Raw genomic sequence first — 23,145 nt, forward strand, 5'->3', positions numbered from 1 at the left:
ACACTAGTCAGTTTCCTAGTAAATTAAATATTTTAATATTTAAAAATATTTAAAACTAACAAAACTAGCTTAATTTGAAAGCCCTCATCGAACGGGCACAATCGGCGGAAGCTTGCCATCCTCGTTATTTTATTTGTGGGCGGGGTCAGCTTCAGGGTGGTGATTTTTGAACCAGCCAAAAGATTGCAGAAACTCGAATTATGCTGAACGTAATTTACACCCACGTACATCAAAATTCCTCGATCTTGTGCTCTGATCCGGGCGAATTGCACTGAAAACCAGCGCAATCCCGCGGAAACTGTACCCCTATATATTATAGGTGAAAGTAACCTTTTTATTGAGAAGAACGAACTGAGGTTATTGGTGACATTTTTACATTAAAAGTCTTGCAACTTAAGGTCAAAGTTAAGGCAGAAGAGCCATCTAAAACGATGTATTGATATGATTGTGGCCTATATACAATAATTTACTCACCTATATAGCTTTACATTTTCAGTCCTTATTTGTCTGTGTTCCATAGCATATGAAAGCAACAGGGTTTAACTCCAATATGTAGCATTATTCCTTAAAGGAGCATTCTGAAATGAATTATTTTTCAATAAAAATAACTTACTGTAATTCTGTGGTAATGTTATGTCGCCCACTTGGAACTGCACATCAACATTCCTATCTATCTGGCTGGTGTGAAAATGTGTAAACAGTGATAATATATGGGAGTTTTCAATAGACTTGGGATTTTAGAACATTAAATGGAGTGCCCTTTGCGCGCTCCCTTTTTAACTTTGGTTTAATTTCCCCTATTTTTCTTCAGTTTACTGTCATATCTTTCAGCTGTCATGTAAAGTTGGTTATTAAACAAAACCTTTCCAAGAATGTGTAACATCTTCTGCATATTGTTGAATTATATTTCTAGCTTCAGTTTCAAGTAGATGGGGAGCAAATTAAAGGTCATTATTTAATGTATTTGAAGGATTTGCTGCTTATGCTAACTTTTAGATTTATTTGTTGTATCTGATTTTATGCTGTCCTCAAAAATCCAACTACAGAGTTTGTCATTTTCCTTCCTCCATAAAGCTGCTTTGATCTTGAATGAAACTAAGTTTGTTAAATCAGTTTGGCTGTTAGTGACTGCCACCGAACTCTCTTCCTAGAAGTTTATTTGTACAGCCCTGAGTCCACTTTGGTTTTCCTTATTTGTTTGGACAGTGCAAAGTTTGGTTTGTAGAGGATGGAGCTAGCAGACCGTACATTTTTCTAGGTCACATTATACTTCTCCTCTACTTAGTAAGAAGATAGAGAATTTTAAGTATGAAGAGAATGCATTTTTTTATGATTTAGTAGAAGTAGTGATTCACTTCTCTTATTTTCATAAACTACCTACAAACATTTTTGTGGCAAAAACTGTTTAAATTTTGCAAAAATTCCAAGCCTTGTAAACAAATGTCCCTCAGCCATCCATTCATTCATCTGATTCAGGCTTGCTGCTTTCCCTTAAAATATCCACAGCACCAGTGGCAACTTATGGAGCTTTATGTGCTTGATCACATAGGAGACAAATGCCCCTTGGGTGACTGAAGAAAGCAGCACCCAAGTCAATATTCATAGTGCTTTTAAGAATATTTTAATACTTTTTTTACATGTAGTTTATTTTATATTTTTAGTTGCTAGTGGCCTTATTCATAGCACAAGGAATTCTGTTGTGGCTTGTTACCAGGGTGTGTGCCCCATTTGTGAGCACCAGAAATATGATCATGGGCAGAAGTGCTTTTATTTTTTTTAAAAAGTTGGTAAAAGTTCACACTTGCGCCTTTCTTCCCCCTGCCCCTACATTCTTTTCTCTCTGTCTCTCTTCCCTCTGTTTGTGGCTATTTTTCTCTCTTTTCATAGACACCACTCTGAGACCACTCGCTGAGGTATAATTGCAGCCTAAGTCATGTCAGAGTCTTGTGTTCCAAAAAAAAATCACTGAAAACATTTAACGGTTCACTATAACAATGCAGCACTAATTATGACTACTATTTCTAACACCTCAGTTTCTTTGTTCTCCTCTCTACAGACCTGGAGTTACAATTACGACGAGATGTCCTATTTTGTCAAAGCCTTGTCGCGGCCATCTGCACCTTTTCTGAGCAGCTGTTGGCTGCTTTGAATCATCGGTATAACAACAATGGAGAATATGAAGAAGAGAGCAAAGAGGCCAGCAAGAAGTGGCTTGAGCAGATCGCTGTTACTGGGGTCCTTCTCAACTTTCAGTCACTGCTTTCTCCAAATGTGGTAAGTAAACGTCTATAAATTTATGGATTATCATTTTGAGTCCACTGGATTACACACAGATAATGCTCCATGGGGTTCAGTGAATTACCCCAATTTATTTAGCAAGTGAGGGAGGCTACATAATACTATGAAAGTGATTATTCCATTTGTATAATTCATTGATTTTGTTGCTCGCATATTTTGTACTGGGGAATGCAGCTATATCAGCAAATTAGGGGATTTTTCAAGTTAACGTTTCAGATAGAAATTTGTATATTTCAACTTTGTGTCATTAGATATCTAGTGGCTGAAATCTGTGTGTTCACTAATTGTCGTGGAAAATATGTTAAAATGTTCTTTATACCATTATTTCACTTTTCTAGTGAAATTAGAGAAAACAGCAATTACCCTGACCATATTTGGTGCGGACAACTCATTTTTTGGCCTCTGTCTGGTGCATTCACATAGTAGCCCTAAAACACTCTTTTTGGCTGTAACTGACTCCATCCAGAAAGTAGCGTGATTTTCTCTTCTGTGCACATGTGAACCTCAGTGCCTGCCCTCCATAACAATGCCTGGACCTCCTTGCAGCCGTACTCCTGGTACGCTTGACCTGCTGGGATCTCAAAACCTCTGCTGGCTGTGTTTGCTTGAAATGTTCTGATGCAAAGAGGTACTGCTTAAAAAAATGTCTTTGATAGAGGCAGAGTTGGAGTGTGCTGACAGTGCAAATGGAAAGACCACAACAAGATTTCAACTCAATTACGATGTGCAGTCAATAGACAAGTGAGATTGAATCCCACAAGTCACCATTCCATACATAGAACACAAGATTCCTTCCCCACTCCCACTCCCACTCCCACTCCCACTCCCACTCCCACTCCCACTCCCACTCCCACTCCCACTCCCACTCCCACTCCCACTCCCACTCCTCCGCTTTCCCACCTCTGCCTTCCCTCCCCCACCCGTGCACGATCTGAAGATCCTTTTATAACAGTGTAAAGTACACATACTTAGTGTTGTCTAATTGATAAGGTAATATGCAGGAGGGATTCATTGGAAGCAGTTGCCTGATGGATGTGCTGGCCAACTGCATTATTGCCTTCTCTTGTTTCTGCAGTCTGGATATTACTTGCTGCTTATTTCTGTAAAGTGGAACTAATGATTACCGTTTCACTTCTGCACAGAAAGATGAGCGCATCATGCTGGAAGACACCAAGGTCGCCTTGTCAGATCTGGATAATGTAACATTCAATTTCAGACAGCTGGAGCATGAATACCCAGTAGCAAGTAAGGATTTCACATACTGTATTATCTGGAGAATATTAATCAAAGTTTATGGTCAATATTGAAATTGCTTTCAAAGAAAGGGAAGTACTACACTATTTATGAACCAAAATAAAACCATGACCAGAATAGAGAGGGGTTTTGTTTCAAGAATATTGTGCTTCTTGAAGGTGAGCTGCCTGTCCCTTTCTAATCCTCTGTATACCTTTTTAAGAATCAAGTATTTAGGAGACAGTACGGTTTTTCATGTCTGCAACGTGGGTTCCAATCCAGTCCAGGAGTTTTGTGATGAGTTTGGCTAGCCTTAATCCAATTTCTAGTGCAAATAGGCTGAGGCTGCTAAATTGGCACTAATTGGCAATTGCACTGAGAGGCTAAAGGTTGACTGGTGTGAAAAAATGTCACATTGGTACTATAGTGGTCACCTTTCTGAGGTTGGGACTGAGTCACATTGTTTAGTGCAGAGGAGGGGGAGTTTTACTCTGCATCTAAACTATGCTGTACCTGACTTGAGTGCTTCATCCTGACATTGGGTACTTGAAATGAGTGTGGTTTTTTTTATTCGTTCTTGAGATGTGGGCAAGGCCAGCATTTATTGCACATCCCTAATTGCCCTTGAGAAGGTGGTGGTGAGCCGCTGCAGTCCATGTGGTGAAGGTTCTCCCACAGTGCTGTTAGGAAGGGAGTTCCAGGATTTTGACGATATATTTCCAAGTCAGGATAGTGTGTGACTTGGAGGGGACCGTGCAGGTGGTGGTGTTCCCATGTGCCTGCTGCCCTTGTCCTTCTAGGTGGTAGAGGGGTGGGTTTGGTAGGTGCTGTTGAAGTAGCCATGGCAAGTTATTGCAGTGCATCCTGGAGATGGTACACAGTGCGCCGGTGGTGAAGGGAGTGAATGTTCAGGGTGGTGGATGGGATGCCAATCAAGCGGACTGCTTTGTCCTGGATGGTGTCGAGCTTCTTGTGTTGCTGGAGCAGCACTCATCCAGGCAAGTGGAGAGTATTCCTTCACATTCCTGACTTGTGCCTTGTAGATGGTGGAAAGGTTTTGGGGAATCAGGAGGTGAGTCACTCACCGCGTAATACCCAGCCTCTGACATGCTCTTGTAGCCACTGTATTTATGTGGCTGGTCCTGTTAAGTTTCTGGTCAATGGTGACCCCCAGGATGTTGATGGTGGGGGATTCGGCAATGGTAATGCCGTTGAATGTTAAGGGGAGGTGGTTAGACTCTCTCTTGTTGGAGATTATCATTGCCTGGCATTTGCCTGCCGCAAATGTTACTTGCCACTTATGAGCCCAAGCCTGGATGTTGTCCAGACTGCTTCATTATCTGAGGGGTTGTAAATGGAACTGAACACTGTGCAATCATCAGTGAACATCCCCATTTCTCTCCTCATGTTGATGGGAAGGTCATTGATGAAGCAGCTGAAGATGGTTGGGCCTAGGACACTGCCCTGAGGAACTCCTGCAGCAATGTCCTGGGGCTGAGATGATTGGCCTCCAACAACCACTACCATCTTCCTTTGTGCGAGGTATGACTCCAGCCACTGGAGACTTTTCCCCCTGATTCCCATTGCCTTCAATTTTACTAGGGCTCCTTGGTGGTCGGGGGAAGAAGCAAAGATCCCCAGGGCAGGCAGAGGAAAAATGCTCATACAGCTAGCTGTCAGCATGTCTACACAGGCTCAGAAATAGTGAATATATAATCTGGGTTCCAGAATTGCACAAACTCTTACCAGCGGGGTCGCCATTACAAAATTTTTCATTATATTTCATGCTTTTCTACAATTTTCCCACCACTATGAATATGATCATCCCACCTTTAGAATGAACCTGAATGGAGCTGTTCTGCAGGTTCACTTTTTTTAAAAAGGTGTAAAAGCTCAAGTTGTGCCTATTGTTAGGATTTAAAAAAAAATTGAATCCCTCTCTGGTGCATGTTGTTGGTTTTTCTAGGTTCATTTTTAATCATCTGTTGCATGCTTTTGTACAATTTTCCCACCACTGAGTCATATGATTAACTTCAGCCATTTTTGACATCAATGGTAATGCAATTTATTAATGAAGACCCTCGTGAATTAATTGAAACAATATGTGCTGACTTCTGTGAAACACTGAGAGGACAGGACTGAGCAGGGTGGTACGTGTGCAGTCAGATTTGATGTTGGAAATGGATGGATCTGATTCAATGGCAGCACATTGAAATCTGTATATTTCAACTCTCCTTCTGTGGATTCCAATGTTGTACGTTTAAAAGAGCCATGGCATCTGATGGGACAACATCCTGGATTATGGGCAATTTGAATCTACAGATTCAGATCAGAGAATCAACAGCATGATTAGAGGAGGCTGCCTCTACATTTATTTTTAGGATCTCCAACGATTTTTACATAAATGTGCATGCCAATTCATGTCCCAAGGAAGTAAGAATTAACATCAATAGACACTCATGATTTTTTTTCTTGGATTTTGTCTTGCACCTTTATTATTGTGGAGGTCAAACTATTAAGGTTGCAGAGGAAAGTTTTAAAGTTGCACAATTTGTCACCATTAATAAGTTTTACACTCAAAACTTTGGAAAAATGTGTTTCTTTTAGACTTTCTGCATCACACACACACACACACACACACACACACACACACACACTATAATTTATGGAATAATAACACATGGAACTGATTAGATGTCTGTAAAGCACCGTTTTGGGGCATATTCGTTGTGTAATTCAGTTGCTGAATTGGAAGTAAGTTTTTAAACTATGGGCATTTCCTTCTCATTTTTAAAGATTTATATGTCAACTGCATATTATACTGGTTTGAAATATCTGTTAATTTTCCTCCATTTACTACTACATTACAGAATGAAAACTGGCACAGCTGAATCATTTTCATTACTAAATTGAAAGCTTTGGGCTAATGCGGCAGGATAGTGTTTAGTTTAATCTATTACTGGTGTACAATTAAACCAAGAATTAAAAATCTAGTACAGTTTTACTTAATTATGAACTAGAGGAGTGAACCCCCATACTTTTGGATTATACGCGCTGTAGCAATGTGTCTTGTTGCCCAAAAGAAAATTATATAGCTCACAAAATAGTGTCCATGCATTAAATAATAAAATGAAAAGTCCAATCGACAATACATGTTCACCATCAATGTTCCCCGCTGACCGTCAACACTTTGGGAGCCAGCCAAATGCTGACAAGTATGGCTGTGAACTGGATTCTCTCCCATCAGCATTGCCTATGTGGACAGCAGCTGGGATCACTGCTGTCAACGGCATTGGGATAGGGGCCCCATTCAGTCCACCTGTAGTCAGACTCAGAAGCAGGACAATGAAAGGGGGAAGAGCAGAGTCTGAGCCTAAACTGTTAGGGGTGGGAAGAACCAGCATGTAATGGGGGAGGGGAAACGAGTGCCAGCTTAAACTATGCAGCAAAGATTATTATTAGCTTGAACAGAGGATGGGAGCTATCTTGAATGAAGTGTGTGGAGCATGAGTACTGGGTTACTGGGTGAAAAGCTGGATTGAGGGAGGAAAGAGTACCCAGTTGAGTGGAGGGGAGAGAGGGAGAAGAATACCAGTATGAAAAAGGAGGGTGAGTATCTCTATGGAAGAGTGGAGTGTTGGAATGGGATATAGTGACTCTGAACTGCAGGAGATATAATGCTCTTGTAAATTGGATTGGGAGGGTTAAAGGTGGGACTGACTGAGGTAACTTTTGAGGAAATGATCTGGTTGGATAAATATTCAAAAGTCACTTTTTCTTCTTCCGTGTAGATTTTAAAAAAATCTATTAATAGTAAAAAAAAATGAAAGTGCTTAAAATTAACCTGATACATTTTTAATGTAGAAATTTTTTGCCTTCAATATTTGATTCTCCCTTCAGGTTTTCGTGTACTTATGTTATTTTTCCTCCAATGGAAGTGAAGGAATGGTGTGTACACCGACAACTTAAGTTACAAAACCCACTTGTTTACACGCGTACTTGTAATTAGAGCTATTCTTGGGATATCAGTTTTTTGGGGGCGACATCAGCTTTTTTGAAGTTGCCAGTCAGCTTTTGCTAGTTTTCTAAGTTCACATATATGAATCAAACTGGTGAGTCAGTTGATTCATGCCAGCAAATATTGTGCTTGTGTGTACTGTGGCACTGTACATTGCTTGTGTTTTGGTCAGGATGGGTTTATTGCCTGCATCTGTAAGCAGATTTAAATTTTCCCTGCTCCATGGATGCTGCCCATAGCAAGTTTTAGCAACAGCTCAGCCCTATTTTGGCAAAGGCATCATACTCAGTGGGGGTGCATTGCTTGTAATGTAATACCAAAGCTTCTTTGTACCATTAAATAGACCATCCTGAAATGTAACCTCATTGCTTCCAGAAATGGAAAAAATGACAGTGGTACTGGATATGTAGATATATATATGTAAAAAAACCTGTTAGCAAATAAATGTAAGGCCTCTTTCCCAAAGCTTCTAAGCTGCAATCCTCTGGCATTTAAATATGTAACATTCTTCTGCGGTTTACATTATCCACACATCATTGGACTGAGCTGTTGCTGGACTTTCCATTCCCGGAGGGAGAAACAGTGTGTTTGGTTTTAAAGGCTCGATAATGTCATAATATCAAGGGAACTCCCCATACGACCTCTGTTTACCCTCATCCAAAAAAACTCCCCATCAACTCTGAGGACTCAGTTCACCTTTTCCCAGTGTGTGATTCAAATTAATGTTCCTCCCTCAAGTGGGTGCCTTTTTATTCCACCTCCCTCACTGATCCACTCTTACCTTTTGATTATATCTGCGCTGTTAATTTATCCTTTTTTTAAAAAAAAATCCTCATAAAGAAATATTTTTGTTGGAACAAGATATAATTATTTAAATCTAAACTGTTGGATTTAGCTGGATACAGTAATTCTGGCCATACTGGGCTTTTGAAGCCCATGAGGTTTTTCTCATGTTGGGAACGATCCTTATCTACAATGCCTGACAGCAAGTTATAAAATTGCAGAATGCTACGTTTACCTGTTGATTTTACTCTGTACTTGGAGGAATCGTTTAAGATGTCTTCAGTCTATGATTTAGCAGGTTCAAAGTTAAAGGATATCTCTTTCAGAGAACAGTTACTTGTGCAATGGGCCAAATGGCGGCCTTCTGTGCTGTTAAATTCTATGATTCTAAATTCTCATCCATCTAACCCCACTGGACACTCATCCATTCCTGATGTAATAAGACAAAATACAAACTGCATTTGGACAACAACAGGCTGCTCTCGATGCTATGGACTGTGCGGTTTAACGCATGACCCAAGGTCCTTTATGGTTTTGTGGCTATCACTTTCAGGGTCCCCTGTGGAGTTAGAGGAACAATTTCTAGACCTTCCCTTCAGTGTGAAATGTTTGGTAATCAAGTTGGTGAGTTACTCAATTGTGAATAACAACATCTCCATTCATCCGATGTGCTCGCCATTTGAACCAATGGATTCTTGAGATTAAATTTCTCTGTGGAAGACTGCAGTGCTTGCCCTGCTCTGGCTTTTGCTCCGTGATTAAGGTAGATTTAGGCACAAGTCAAGCGGAGCAGGCTCGAGAGGCCGTCTGGCCTACTCCTGCTCCTATTTCTTATAATCACCCTTATCTCATCTGATATCCTAATCAAGTGTGTTTTATGAATACATGCTTTATTCCTGCCCGTGGTGGGTTTACACTTGACCTGAATAAGAAGATTATCAATCTAGATTTTAATCCACCTCTCCATAATTCCAATATGAAGCAACAATTGCTATTTGTTAGTGATTTTTGGCATTTTATGCACATTGCACCAGTAATATTAGAAAATATAATCCTTTTTTTCTTATGGTTCTGAGACTCGAGAGGCTGATGACCAACTTCAGGCTCACTGGTGGAAGGTATATTGTTTTACACACTGCTGTGTTACACCCGTTACTACACCTTGTTAGCAGGAACCTATTGGGACCTGTGAGATTTCATTCTGGCTGGGCTTCCATTAATGAGGCTTACATAGAATGTATTTTTCACATGGATACTTGGAGTAGCCTGATCATTTTTTCTGAACACTAGATTGGGCTGGCAAATCTTTTTCTTTTAGGCATTCTCTTCTTTTTCTTTTAGGCATTCTCTTCTAACAGTAGAAAGAATGCCTATCTGGCAGAGTATTTTGCTTTCTTCGGAGCGACCGATACACTATGCTCCCTTCCTTCCCTCCCGGCAGACTTTGAAGAATACATTCTTGTTATTTTCTTTTATTCCTAGTCAAAATGAACTGCAGCTTTTGTGGTGGACTTGGGTTTATACAGGGTGAGGATATGTAGGGATCGTGTAAGGGTCACCTGCCAATTTTGATCATTGGGCCTTTAAAAGCTTAAAGGGGAGGTCATCCTTCACATGAATTCTTTTTCCGAACAATCACCTAACACTAGGTCACTCCAATATGGAGCAAGAATCTACAAGATACATAATCTTACTTTGGTATGTGATACCACAGCAGTTCCAAAGTGATGATTTTGATTTTATTTTTGCAGACAACCCTATCACTTATCATATAGATGGAAGCCGGCAAGCACTGAAAGTTATTTTTTACCTCGAAAGTCATAACTTTGCACAGATGCCATCTAAGTTTCAGAATGGTGGAAATTTAAAACTACACACTGTGCTGTTTACTCAAGGTATAATTGCTTTCCTTTAAATACAGCCGTTTTCCTCGTGTAAGTATAATATAAAATGCCAAAAACTGTTATTAGTCTTGTTTGTAACGTTTCACATCAGCTTCATCTTAAACTCCTATTTGAATGTATGAAGTGCTCAATGTAATTTAAAATTTGCTGTTGAAATGATGTGTTTTTTTGAGTGATCAACGATTGAATTTCCATTGTAATTTGTCACAGCTTCTACAGAGTGCTTCTCTATAAACCATCAATTTAAACTGTGGTAGAATCCTATCCAATACATAAAGTTGCTTGAAACCAAGTTGGCCTGTTCCTGAATTGACTAAAACTTTACTTAGGGTAAAGAGCAAACTGTTGCTTGATAACAGTTTGTATTCATCAGGACATTGTAAGGGCTTGAGTAATACAAATCAGAATTAAAGAGAAACCAAGTCAGAAAAACCGACATTAATGATTCAACTATTGCTGTCTGCTGTAGCCGTGCAGTAGTATACTATACTATTGCTCTTTGCTGTAGTCCTGCAGTAATATACGGTACTATTGCTGTCTGCTGTTATTCCCGGAATACTTGTTTTCTGCTCATAATTATAGGCAAGTGGTTTTGTGTGGTGACTATATTTCAAGGCAGCCACAGCAAGATTCTAGACCAAGGTAGTAGTAATTATATTTTTGTCTTGTAGCTCTAGAGGGCCAATGTTCTCCAGAAAATGTGTTGGCAGAAGAATTTCAACAGCAAATCAATTCAACTTCTCTTGAAAAAGTTAAATATTATTATCGAAAACTCAGGTAAGCTAATTAGTTGCTGAATGAATTTAGGGGAAAAAAAACAATTTTTAACGCTTTGCTTTTTGGAAGAAAGTATTCTGGTCAGGGTAAAGATTGTCAGGACTACCCCAAGATCCCATGGTGAAGGGGCTTGGATTGTTCAAACTCTGATTTACAAATCCTTCTGGTAGTTCTGCATACATCAACATTCTGGAAGAATCTATTTTGGAAGAAGGATAGACACTTCTCTTCCACTTCACACTCAAAAAATCTTGTTTTTCATTTAATTGCAAAGAAAGTTAAGATTCAAAGTGATTGAAAATTATACTTGCTGGCTTGGTGCTGGGCATCAGGCCTAACCCTCACCCCTTATCTTAACCTAAGCTTGAATTCCAACCTTGGTAAGCAAGTTTTGGTGATCCGTGGTTAGTTGGGGAACTTTACTGAAGCACCTTGTGGTGGAATTGTAGGGTTAAGGAATATTGGGATGGAGTTGTGGGACATTTACTTTTATTTTTAGGAAAAATTCTTTCTCTTCACACTGACATCCTTTGATCTTGAAGAGCACAATAATTCACCAGAAAGATATAAAAGATGAAAAATTGTGTTGAAGGATCTGTTGGTGTCTGTTACACTGGCTGTCAAGGCCCAGGAACGAGCTAAATGTTACAAATACTTTGCCATTTTTTAAATGTGTTTACATATTCAACTCTTAATTCAAACTGAATTCTAAGATTTTGATCTTCCCATAGGGCTTTCTATCTAGAAAGGTCTAATTTGCCTTCGGATTCTTCTACTGCAGCTGTAAAGATAAACAGGGTAAGATATCTCCAGTAGTCTAAACAAACTGTTGTCATATTGCTAACAGAACATCTTGTATGATTTTGAATAATCTGTGTTTAATGGACGACCAGATTAATTAGCATTATCAAGCAATTGGAAGTCATTCGCACCGATAAAAACACAAACTAGCTTGTAAATCCTACTATTTATCTATGAATGAGCTATGTCAAATTTGGCAGCGGTGTACCATGCTATGTAATTAACGCTCCTTTTCCTTTAGTGCATGTTCATGTAACACCTAAATTTGCCTTGAATTTCACATTTAAGGTATACCAAGATAAGCCAATGTTGCTTGGAGCATATTATTGATGGATACATTCAAGGGGAAGCTAGATAAGTACATGAGAGAGAAAGAAATAAAGGATATGCTGATAGGGTTAGATGAAACAGGCTGGGAGGAGGCTCGTGTGGACCATAAACACTGACACAGAGCAGTTGGGCGAACTGATCTGTTTCTGTGCTGTCAATTCTATGTAATTATTTAGTTTTTGGTGCAAGTGAAATGAATGTACATTCTGAGTTGATCCTCCATAGACTGCTGTGCTTCAATACTGCAAGAGGCAAAAATCCAGCTATTGAGAAGGGGGAAAGGTATTACACACAGTACAATGGGTTTCTTTGTATGTAAGAGTGACACAAACCAGACTCGTACGTAACACTTTTTAAAAAATCTCTCAGCTGCTACGTCCCCTCAATGCATTGGAGGAACTTCGGCGACTGATGGAACTGTACATTGGTCCAAAGCATTCAACATCCACAGCGAGCTCGAGCAGTTCTGCTTCTGGAATTGCAACCTTGCCGATATCGTCTGAACTCTGCAACCGGCTTGGAGCTTGTCAGATTGTTATGTGCAGCACTGGTATACAGAGGTAATTGATATTTGTGCAATTACCTCAGTCTTGTAGTTTTTAAAATAAAGTACAATGCCGTTGCTGTTCACTATTGAAATGAAAATTGTGCTGTAAAAATATTAGAATCCAGTGATGGTATTATAGGATGGTATAGCACAGGAGGAGGCCATTCGGCCCATTGTGCCTGTGCCAGCTCTTTGAGAGAGCTATCCAATTAGTCCCATTCCCCGGCCTTTTTCCCATAGCGCTGTAAATTTTTTCCCTTCAGGTATTTATCTAATTCCCTTCTGAAAATTACTATTGAATCTGCTTCCACCACCCTTTCAGGCAGTGCATTCCAGATCATTGCAACTTGTTGCATAAAAAATGTTTCCTCATGTCACCTCTGGCTCTTGCTGATCACCTTAAATCTATAGCCTCTGGTTACTGACCATGTATAAGGCATGTTAGGACATTTACACCCATTTGTGAAATAAATCTGTGTGGCTCATTCGTACTGCATTCATATCACAGTGTTGCCATCATGGCATGCCTGACTCCATGGTCAGTGCTCTAATATTAACCTAGTGACATGTAGCACTGCCTGAAGAAGGGGTAGTTCTCAGTAACAGTGAGGAAGGGCAGAAGGTAGAAAATTTATATTATATTTGCAGCTTTTAATCTGCTGCCATTTGCCTTGCCTATGCTCTGAAATCTGGCTAGGAATATAAATGGGCCAAATTCCAGTTCACCAGCAGTCTCAGCACATTACAATAAAGGTATGTTGTAGTATCAGAGCACTATAGAGATGAGGCCCATGTTCTGCAGCACTATACATGCTACAGATCTTGGGAATCCTGCCGTGCCACTGATGAAATGAATATGAATGTGATGGGTGTCCTCACTTGCAGATTAGTGCAAGTTATTAAATGTCAGATCTTGTGTTGCACTGGAGACAGTGAATTTAGTGTCTGATTTGGTGTGGAAATTTGTGGTGGGAAGGGGTTATTGTAAAACTTTAATGTGAGTGCTTTATTCTTCTGAAGCATCAGTTTGGCTGTTAAGCCGAGGCCCTGTCTGCCTGTTCACGGTGGTGTAAAAAGAACAGAGGAGTTCTCTGTGTCCTGGTCAACATTTATCCCTCAACCAATGCCACTTTAAACAAAGACTTATCTGGTCATTTCTGTTTGTGGGATCTTGCTGCGAGCAAATTGGCTGCCCTATTTGCCTACATAGGTGATGATGTTTCAAAAGTAATTCATGCTTATGAAGCACTTTGGGACGTCCTGTTTACATGAAAGTCACTGTATAAACTTAGTACAAGTGGAATCTTTTGTTCCACCTGGCTTTTGAAACATCACCTGGACGTATCCTTATGTCCTTTATTATCTAGAGTTGTGCAGGAATGCAGTAAAGCCAGCAGTTGACATCTGTCACAGTAGAGCATGTCATCCAAAACTGAACCTCACATTTTAAATTATATAGTAGTCTGCAATAATTGAATATTTTCAGAGTATTCACCACTCAGTCCAAGTTTTATTTGCAAGATACAACCTCTGTTTAATTCTATATTCTAACACCTTACATATCACCTTCCATCGTTTCCATTTTTATGCAATCTAAAAATGAGTATTTTCCTTTTTGAGTTGTTTTACTGGTGCTGTTTAGTCCTGTTTTGTTTTGAGATCATAAATCTTGTGCAAAGAAAGCCATTCTGGTTCTCGTGTAGTACACTTGTGTCTATTTATTTGTACCATGCAAAAACAAATGTCAATGAAAAGTGTTAGTGTGCTATTCAAATGTATTTTTTGTCAAAATTCCCAATTTTAATCTGCCAAATCTACAGTGCATTAGCCTCAAGTCGGTCCAACCACATCATTATAATGTGATTTACGTAATGTGCCAGATTGACCAGACATAACAGTAACGTGTTGCTTAAACTATTTTCAGCATTTTTGTACACTTCAGTAATTGCACAGTGCTGAAGTTGCAGCAAGATACTGAATTTTCCAAAATAAGGCTGTAAATTTTCAACACTGAGCAAACACTAGTAAATGCCTATTATTGTCATACAAGCCCATGAAGCAACATCAAAATCTCCAGATGCACAATTAACTAATTGAAACTTTTGGATACATATGGAGGAGGAACCAAAATTCTAATCTTGGACAATTTATCTAGTCTGTTGATGGATTTGCTTAAGAAAAAAAATGAAATGGCTCTTAAAAAGGATTTGATCTCTTCAGTGGGATTCACTGTGTTGATCAACTCCTTTGTTTGCTCCTGCTTGCCTGAGCAGATCATGCAGAAGGTGTTTTGTCTTTATTGTAGTGCTAATGTAATCCAGAGGGTATTTTAATTGTCCTGATATTTTCATTCTGTTCAGGAGTACTTTAAGTGTGACCCTGGAACAAGCAGTTATTTTGGCTCGTAGCCATGGACTCTTACCCAGATGTATTATGCAGGCCACAGACATTATGAGAAAACAGGTAAGATCCTCAAATACCAACTAAATGGATCCAAGACATGTGCCTAATAGTCTTAAACTCAAACTGTTATTATGAATATGCAGCCCATTTGCCATTATTCGTGAACAAAGGATTCTTTTTATTTCTGCAGGGTGCAAGGGTTGAGAACTCAGCCAAAAATTTGAAAGTAATGGATCAGATGCCACAATCTGTACCAAGGTAAGTCACACATGCATATGCTGGTAATATATTATGTGTCAGATTTAAGAAGTTACTCCAGTAGTTCCTTCCAGTTCAGCCAGGAACAATAAAAGTACCATTTCAGACTGCTTCTACCTAGTTAGTTAACATTAGGAATCTAACATTTTTCAAGTGCCTCACCGTATTTTAAATATTTAAAGTGCTGCTTAGATGAAATTGACAGAAATGAATAATGGGGTAATACTCTTATATATTGGAATGCAACACAAAGGCACACATTTATTTAAATAAAACTGCTTACAAGTTATGTAACTGTAAACCAGCAAATACATATCTGTATTTGCCTTTGCTTTCAGTAGTTACCAGACTGCCATATAGTATGATCAGATAAGGCAACTAATTAAGAGCCCAGAACTGCAAGGATGGGTAATGAGCATTTTAGGAGGTTGGAAGACTTTTTCTGTGTAAAAATGTTTAGCAGTCTTGGGCCCAAAGTTTGCTGAGGCCACTTAATATGGAGGATCCTAGCCTGCTAGTAAATGTGTGGGAAGAAAACTATAACTGTCAGGATGCAGAACATCATATTGATGATCTGATTGAAGATGGGGATTTTAGAGTAATTTACTTGAAAATGGGTTGGATAATTTTGTGCATAAGCCTGGGTTTTCTTGGAAGTTTGAGGAAAATGTGCATTTCTTTATTGAACACCCCTCCCCACCCAAAAACCATTGCCCCTGTGGCTGATATAGAATACATAAAAATGCAGTGGGTGGACAGTGCTCTATAATTTCTTTTGTTCTAATTCCAGCATTAGAAAATATTGTGAAACAGATACAGCAGGATTTGTTGGGCAGGAGAGTAAAAGACACTTCTGATTTTCTACCAATGGGAGTTGTCTTCCATTTGGGATACGGGGTGAAATTGGTTATCAGCAGTAGTGTCAAATGGGCGATCGTGAATCGACAGTCAATGAGAAAGAAAAATCTGGCGTGGTGCAAAACGGGCTGTCGATTCTCCTGTTTCGCACTACCGCTGAAGACCAATTTCACCCCCCCCCCCCCGGTGTCCTATTCAATGTAATGTATTAATAATCAAGGGAGCATCTGACCAGCTGCACTGGAGACTCCAAAATCCCAAGGCCAGCTCTACGTTGGCCATGTTTTTCTCCACTTTGAAGGATCGTGCGGAGCATGAACACCAGCACAGACCAGTTGGGCTAAATAGCCCGTTTCTGTGCTGTAAATTCTATGTAATTCTATATTGCTATTGTTTTTCTCCGTAGAGAAATATAGATTGTAAATTTGAAAATGCAATTCATTCTTAATTCCTTTCTATTTCCTTCTAGATTATACCGGCTCTGTCAACCACCTTCAGATGGAGATCTATGAAAGATGTTACTTTGTAAAGGCTCCCTGAGACCTTCCAGAGAGTTCGAGCTGCTGGACGTTGTACAATTTTGTGGTGTCTGTATTTTGTTAGTCAAACTGTGGAGTGTCTGTGTATGCACAGCAATACAATGACAGTATAGCAAGCAGCACAGGGACAGAGCTGTCCCGTTGCCCATATTTACATTAATAGCACAATGATAATTGACTGCTTGGCCCACTCTGCATCAGCTTCTGGATATGTAGTTATACCAACCTATAGAAAACCTACAGAATGAAGAACCTTAGTGATGCCGGATGCCTGGTCACGCATGGAATTTTCAGATTTTGGCGAGTAGTGTGTGCCAGTGTGGTGATGTGCCTGAGCATGTTTTTTCCAGTGTAAAGAATACAGAGCACTTGGAATTCTACTGATTTACATATGCATCTCATAAACTAAAGACTATGCATGGACCTTGTTTTCAGATACCAACCACCTTGCATGTACCTGACTGAATTAAAAGTAAAATGTTATACAAAAAGGCTGTTGAGTTATCAGAGAAGCTCTAGCTAGTCTTTTTAAAAAGTACCTGTTACATAATGTACTCTTGAAAACATCTGTAATACTGTACACTCAGCTATTATGTTGTGTAGCTACAGTAGGCACTCTAACATTCTGCTTTACCAGAGCACCTGATATATCCTGTACGGTTAGTGATTCCCTTTTTAATCAACAAACCATCTTTTTTTTAAAAAAGATACCCTTCATTACAATGCACCCCTTGCTATTATGCTTTTTGTATTGCTTCTAAGATAGCATTATTGAAAATGGTCTGCTGGAGTAGCCCAGATTGACTTTGTTCTTCTGTTGAATTAATAGTTCAATTTTCCATTTACTTTCCAAAACCAAGTATTAGCAGCACAAACTGAGTTCAAATGAAAATTAATCTGTTGGCCTTTTAGGATAGAATTACAATAAAATCTAGAACACCTCAAACTTGTCAAAGCCTCTCACTATGGTTTTACATATTCTGCCTGAATCCTGCAGAATCCCACTTACAAGGCTACAAATGATGGCAGTAAGCACTGGTATTTCTGACCGTTTTATACCTGTTGGAAGGAGCTTCACTGTCATGGTTGACAGTATTAACGTCCACTTTTTACATTGAGCAACAATGGATAAATCTCCAACATTAAATTGTTGTCTACATTTTTATTTAAACTTTCTTGTGACAAGCGATGAAATTGTGACATTTCTTAGTTACAGTAGTGCACCTTACGTTTACATCCAAGTACAGTACTTAATTTGTATTGTCCTAGAAGCATTTAGAATTGACACAAAGCCTGTCAACAGTTGAATTAATAAGGGAAGAGCTGGAGTCAGACAGACATATCATCAAGAAAAAGACAGGCCACATTATTTTAGCCTCACTACTTCTCAAAATTTTAATTTTGAATTTGCTGATATTGAGGGTGGAATTATTTGAAAACTATCCGATTTGACCTAATCTTTGTTCTGTTTTATGTCACAAATAGCCAGAGACCTATTCATAAGAACTTTTGGTTTTAGTATTAACTTTTAAAAAATTTCTGTGGTGTATTTGCACAATAGATAAATGTTGAAACAGTTGTCTCAGGGCAAAATTGGTTAAATTTTGAAGCCCGTTGATAGTGCCTTAAAACTTGTAGAATTATAAGCTCCTGAAATTCACCTGCTTTTGTGTTAGGATGATGAAAATTTGTTCAGTATTAACACAGTAAATGTTTTATGATTATAACCTATTTTCTTTTAAATGTAAAATGTCTTCAGTTGCAATTGTTTCAAGATTTAAGAGGACCATTTTACTGGCTGAGCGGACTGAATGGGTGTAGTGTTTGTACATATGTTTTAAATTGTGAATTGAAATAACTTTTGGTTTGGAGTTGAGGATGATGCAAGCAAAGTGAAGTAACTCACATTTTCCTAATGTTCCATGATTTCCAATCCAGTCACTTCATGAAGTGTCTATAGTCCAGAGAGCAGATCATTGCATCACCCTAATTTATCATCTTCACTGAAGCAGAGCAGATTGTAATAGATTGACAAATTCATGTTCGACCCATGTGCAATGCCCAAGATGCTTAGTTCAGCTGAGCCATGTGCACATGTGAAAAATCATAAATTCAAGTTTTTGTCAGTATTTCAACAGAGGATCTCATTTTTTTCATGAGCTCTATATTTGAACACTTTTGGATGTCTTCAATGCAGACTCGTGATTTTAGTCTTGCATTGCTCAGCAGAGTTGTAACAACCGATCTGGAAATTTACTAAGACAGCTCTGAGGCTGTATCCATGTGAGGAATTCTATGGAAGTGCAATATTTCAGTTCTTTTTCTTCCTTAATCCTCCTCCCCTACCAATTTTCTTTCCTCTCCTGAAGGCTCTTGCTAGCTACAATTACGCAGGTGCTGGCCACCCTCTCTCATCAATTGTTGATGAGATAGATGGGGATTGCTGGCAGACTGTTCTACCTTGGGTCCCTGAAAGTTGAGTCTGGTCCTGTCCTACCCAATGTCCAAGCATGCACACTTTTCAGTAGGGCCCACTGGATAGCTATTAAGACAATGAGCCCTGACTTTTCTCCCTTGCCAGCCCAGCAGTGCTCAGTCACATAATGCCTTTGATGGATTTGGGTTAGACACTGCACCATACGTTATGGAACTTTGCTTCACAAATGATTCAATTAAGAAATAACATGCATTTTTAACTGATTTCGATTTATGTTTTTCTTACATGGCACAATATCGAAGATCAACTCATTGTGCTTAAATGAGAAATCTTTTTTTGCTCAGCTCACTGTACCAGACCCAAATTCCAAATTTTTAAAAAGAAAATTTGAAATTGGACCAGACAATTTTAAATTTCATGTCAGTATAAATGGATATTTTAGCAGCATTATGTGGCTTGATGCTGTCTGTCTGCTCAGTCTGTATTAGGTCAAATATTGACTAATATGTTATTTGTATCCAGCGGAAAATGAAGAATCCAATGAATTTGGATCCCAAGTAGTAATACATTGTAACAACAAAAATGTCTGTTAATAGAAAAATTGTACATATAGTTACAGACTCAATTTAAAGTGCTTAATCCTGTACAAACAGAGAATGGTACAAAGTTATTCTGATTCTTGTCTAATCTCTGTTTACTGGTATGCTGCAATTACTTGTTTTAAACATTCAGGAACATTAACAAAATTCTGATTCATTTAAAGTCCTAGATTGCACCTCTTGCTTGGAAGATGTCAATTCACAGATCTGTAAAACTAAGACAATCATTTCTCCTGATTTAGATTAAGGAAGGGACCAAGCCCTTATAACAGTTTCTGCCATTACCAGTGCAATACTTTCTTTATCAAAGACCAGCAAGGAAGAGGGGCACATTCATCCAGTGACTTATTAAAATTTGACAGAAAGCCATTGTTGTGTATAATGATGCTAGTAACCATTGTTTTGCTAATGTTGTAAATACATCAGGATCATGATGTAGTTTTTCTTCTGTAATTCTACAGTTGTACAGTGAGTTTGGTTAATTTTAAATGTTATTTTATTGAAATAGTTAGGTTATGTCAGATTTAACCTGTTAGCCAATAAATTTTTATTTACATTTGAGGATTGTGTGCTGTAATTCTGTATTCATTTAACAATTGAACTACATAGTATTCAAAGATGGAATTTTCTATCCCAAAACAAGTACAGCCATGTGGCTAGTCAATCAGCAGAGTATGCTTTCTTGTTAAAATGCCCAACACATTAATCATTTTACATGATACAAGTTGACTTATTGAAATTATAAAACTTGCTCTTGTAGCTAAGATCTCTCAAACCATTTTCTGTTTACATCTCTGATCTGTTGCACTAGTTTCTGCCAATCACAGAGCCACGATGCATTTGCACAGAGTGGCAATTAATGGCATTTTCAGACAAGCATATTGTAGGATATCATTCTTTGCAGAAACAAAAGTTAGTGTTGTTCAGGGAATGGTACCTGCTGAGATTGGCTGCGTTCTCCAGTCTGTCAGTGCATTAACTAGTGTGATACTGGGCTCCTTTATTCAAAACTTGGCCACTGAAACTTGAATTGGTGTTGATGCTCAACAAATCAGAAAAGCATCAATGGCACATACACATATGCAAAGGAACTGGAACAAGTTGTCATTTGTGGATTGATGATTAGCTATGGAAGATTTGAAATATATTCAGACTGATCTGCACCAGCTGAACCAGAGGTTGAATATTATCTTGTACTGAGTGCATTCTTCCTTATTTCTTTCTGAAGGTTCCCCTTTAAATGACTGAAATCCTAGAATTGGAGACATTTACAGTGACATGATGGAAATAAGAACTATATATCCTTTATAATACAAGTAATTTGTGACCAATAACGTACTTCACCACAATCCTGAAGTTGTACCTATATCTTAACTGCATCTATCTAAGGAAGGCAAAACTTTATTGAAACCCAATGCACTCTCCTTTACTAGGATTTGGAAGAATCTGTACGTATAATAAATAATAATTAGGATCAATTACAACTTTGTGTCTCCATTCATCGTGTTAATACAGACTCAAGCTCACAAGTGATCATACATAGGAGCATAGGAGGAACGTAGAAGCGTAGGAACAGCCTCTCAAGCCCGCTCCGCATTTGATAAGATTATGGCTGATCTGTAATCTAACTCCATATACCTGCCTTTGGCCCATATCCCGTAATACCTTTGGTTGGCAAAAAGCTATCTATACATACCCCAGTAAATTTCTCAGTCCTCTACAGATACTTTTTTTATTCTGTAATGAAATATGGCTGGCACTTGACATCAAATGGAGAATAATACATGGGAATTTCCTCAGGGATTCTCCTGATCAGCTGCTGTACCTTTGGAAGATTTAGCAGAAACCCTGTTTCTGTGGTATTGTGGGGGTTTCCGCCAATCTTCCACTGAAATAATGGTGGCCGATCAGGAGAACCTCTGAGGAATTCCTGGCGACAGTGTCTAATAGTGGTGTGAAGTTATGACATAAGTTGCTGATAGATCCAGGGCAATTCCCATCTTCTTGAACAAACTGATTTTTGTTTTTCAGCTCATGCACTGATATAGAAGGAGAATCTACACCTACTTTTAAAAGGCAATTGGATAGTTCCTTGAAAAAGACAAATAATAAAGGGAATAGGGAATGAGCAGGAGAGTCGAATTAGATAAGATCATTTAAATAACTTTCTGGCACTCCAGGTGCATTGCTTGTGACCTGCTTAGGAGGGACAGGGCCAAGACTGGAATGTTGGGCATCAGAAGCTAATGAAGGACTGCTGGCTATCTTCTCTGTGATCGGTGATTTTCTGGGCTGTGTAGAGAGGAACGGTAGGCATTGAGCAGGACTGCTAGGGTTTCTGTTTATTATGGGACTTCATCTACAGTGCTTGTTTTCAATGGATATTGTGCACTGGAGCAGTGTTCAGGCACTCCAGCTCCATTATGGGGTGACCTAATATGGACAGAAGTTGGAGACCTAATGACCTTTGTTCACGGGCTCTCATCCCATTTTGGCCACCCATAATTGGGGCATGTTGTAGGTGCACGTCATCTCATTATTGTTCCCAATGTCAGTTATGTTCCCTTATCATTCACCATTGTGTAGCTACTGAATTTGCTGTGCAGATTTGTCTTGTGTGATAGCAAAAAGGAGCCTTTTACAAGATTATGATACAAGAACAAGAGTAGACTCTAACCAGACCAGTTGATTTTACTGAAGAATGTTCTGCCTTAATAGGTTACATTTGCGTGTGTAATAATATATTAAAATCAACATATGGTAAGGCTGCATGTGTTCCCAGAATTTTTCAGCCAGTAATGCTAGGACTAAGTGAGGAACAATCCTACTGTGTGCATTTGTACCGTTGCACAGGTAAAACTCAAATAGGCAAATCAGACCTGTGATGAACTATTCAGTCCACAACAGTTTTAATCTTAACCATTTGAGTGCTGGATTCCTTTGGTGTCTTTGTGCTTTATACTGCAAGTCCTTGAAAAGCAGAAATATGTTGGGTTTTGGAATACTCTTGTTACATTATTTGTGCAAAGTAGGTTTTCTTTTTATGGAGGTGGTAGTTTGCCTGTCTTGAATCTGAGAAAATTGAATTGTAGAAATTGTACAGGCCACTCTTCACTATTGTTTTATTAAACTGATGGTGAGTTAATCACTGTGTATAAAAGCTGTTGTAGGCAGCATTCTGTCAATAATGTCCTGTTAGAGTGAACTGCATATTTGACATTTGGATTTTGATCATTAAAGCTTAAGGATATACTCCTTGTAAATTCTTTGCAATTTTCTGGACTTTAAGATTTAATTATATGTAAACGATGTACATCACCATTTGACATTTTTTTGTCGAGACTGTCCTGGCCAAAAACT

The 23,145-nt window shown here is 38.8% G+C and overlaps 1 protein-coding gene across 2 annotated transcripts in view; it reads left to right on the forward strand.

Annotated features, from left to right (window-relative positions):
• The window catches only part of prex1 (phosphatidylinositol-3,4,5-trisphosphate-dependent Rac exchange factor 1), a 185,561-nt gene extending 165,215 nt beyond the window's left edge, over nucleotides 1-20,346 (forward strand). The window contains exons 32-40 of one of the 2 annotated variants that reach the window (XM_068000534.1): nucleotides 2,057-2,274; nucleotides 3,441-3,543; nucleotides 10,084-10,227; nucleotides 10,908-11,013; nucleotides 11,745-11,811; nucleotides 12,514-12,704; nucleotides 15,052-15,154; nucleotides 15,285-15,352; nucleotides 16,680-20,346. In XM_068000534.1, the coding sequence (XP_067856635.1) occupies nucleotides 2,057-2,274; nucleotides 3,441-3,543; nucleotides 10,084-10,227; nucleotides 10,908-11,013; nucleotides 11,745-11,811; nucleotides 12,514-12,704; nucleotides 15,052-15,154; nucleotides 15,285-15,352; nucleotides 16,680-16,722 (1,043 nt within the window). In that variant the 3' untranslated portion in view covers nucleotides 16,723-20,346. Of the gene's footprint in view, nucleotides 1-2,056; nucleotides 2,275-3,440; nucleotides 3,544-10,083; nucleotides 10,228-10,907; nucleotides 11,014-11,744; nucleotides 11,812-12,513; nucleotides 12,705-15,051; nucleotides 15,155-15,284; nucleotides 15,353-16,679 lie in introns of those variants that run through there. The other variant, XR_010966380.1, reaches the window with a different exon arrangement.
• The last annotated feature ends 2,799 nt before the right edge of the window (nucleotides 20,347-23,145 follow it).

The sequence above is a fragment of the Heptranchias perlo genome, chromosome 19 (assembly GCF_035084215.1).
Source record: "Heptranchias perlo isolate sHepPer1 chromosome 19, sHepPer1.hap1, whole genome shotgun sequence".
NCBI classification, from domain to species: Eukaryota; Metazoa; Chordata; class Chondrichthyes; order Hexanchiformes; family Hexanchidae; genus Heptranchias; species Heptranchias perlo.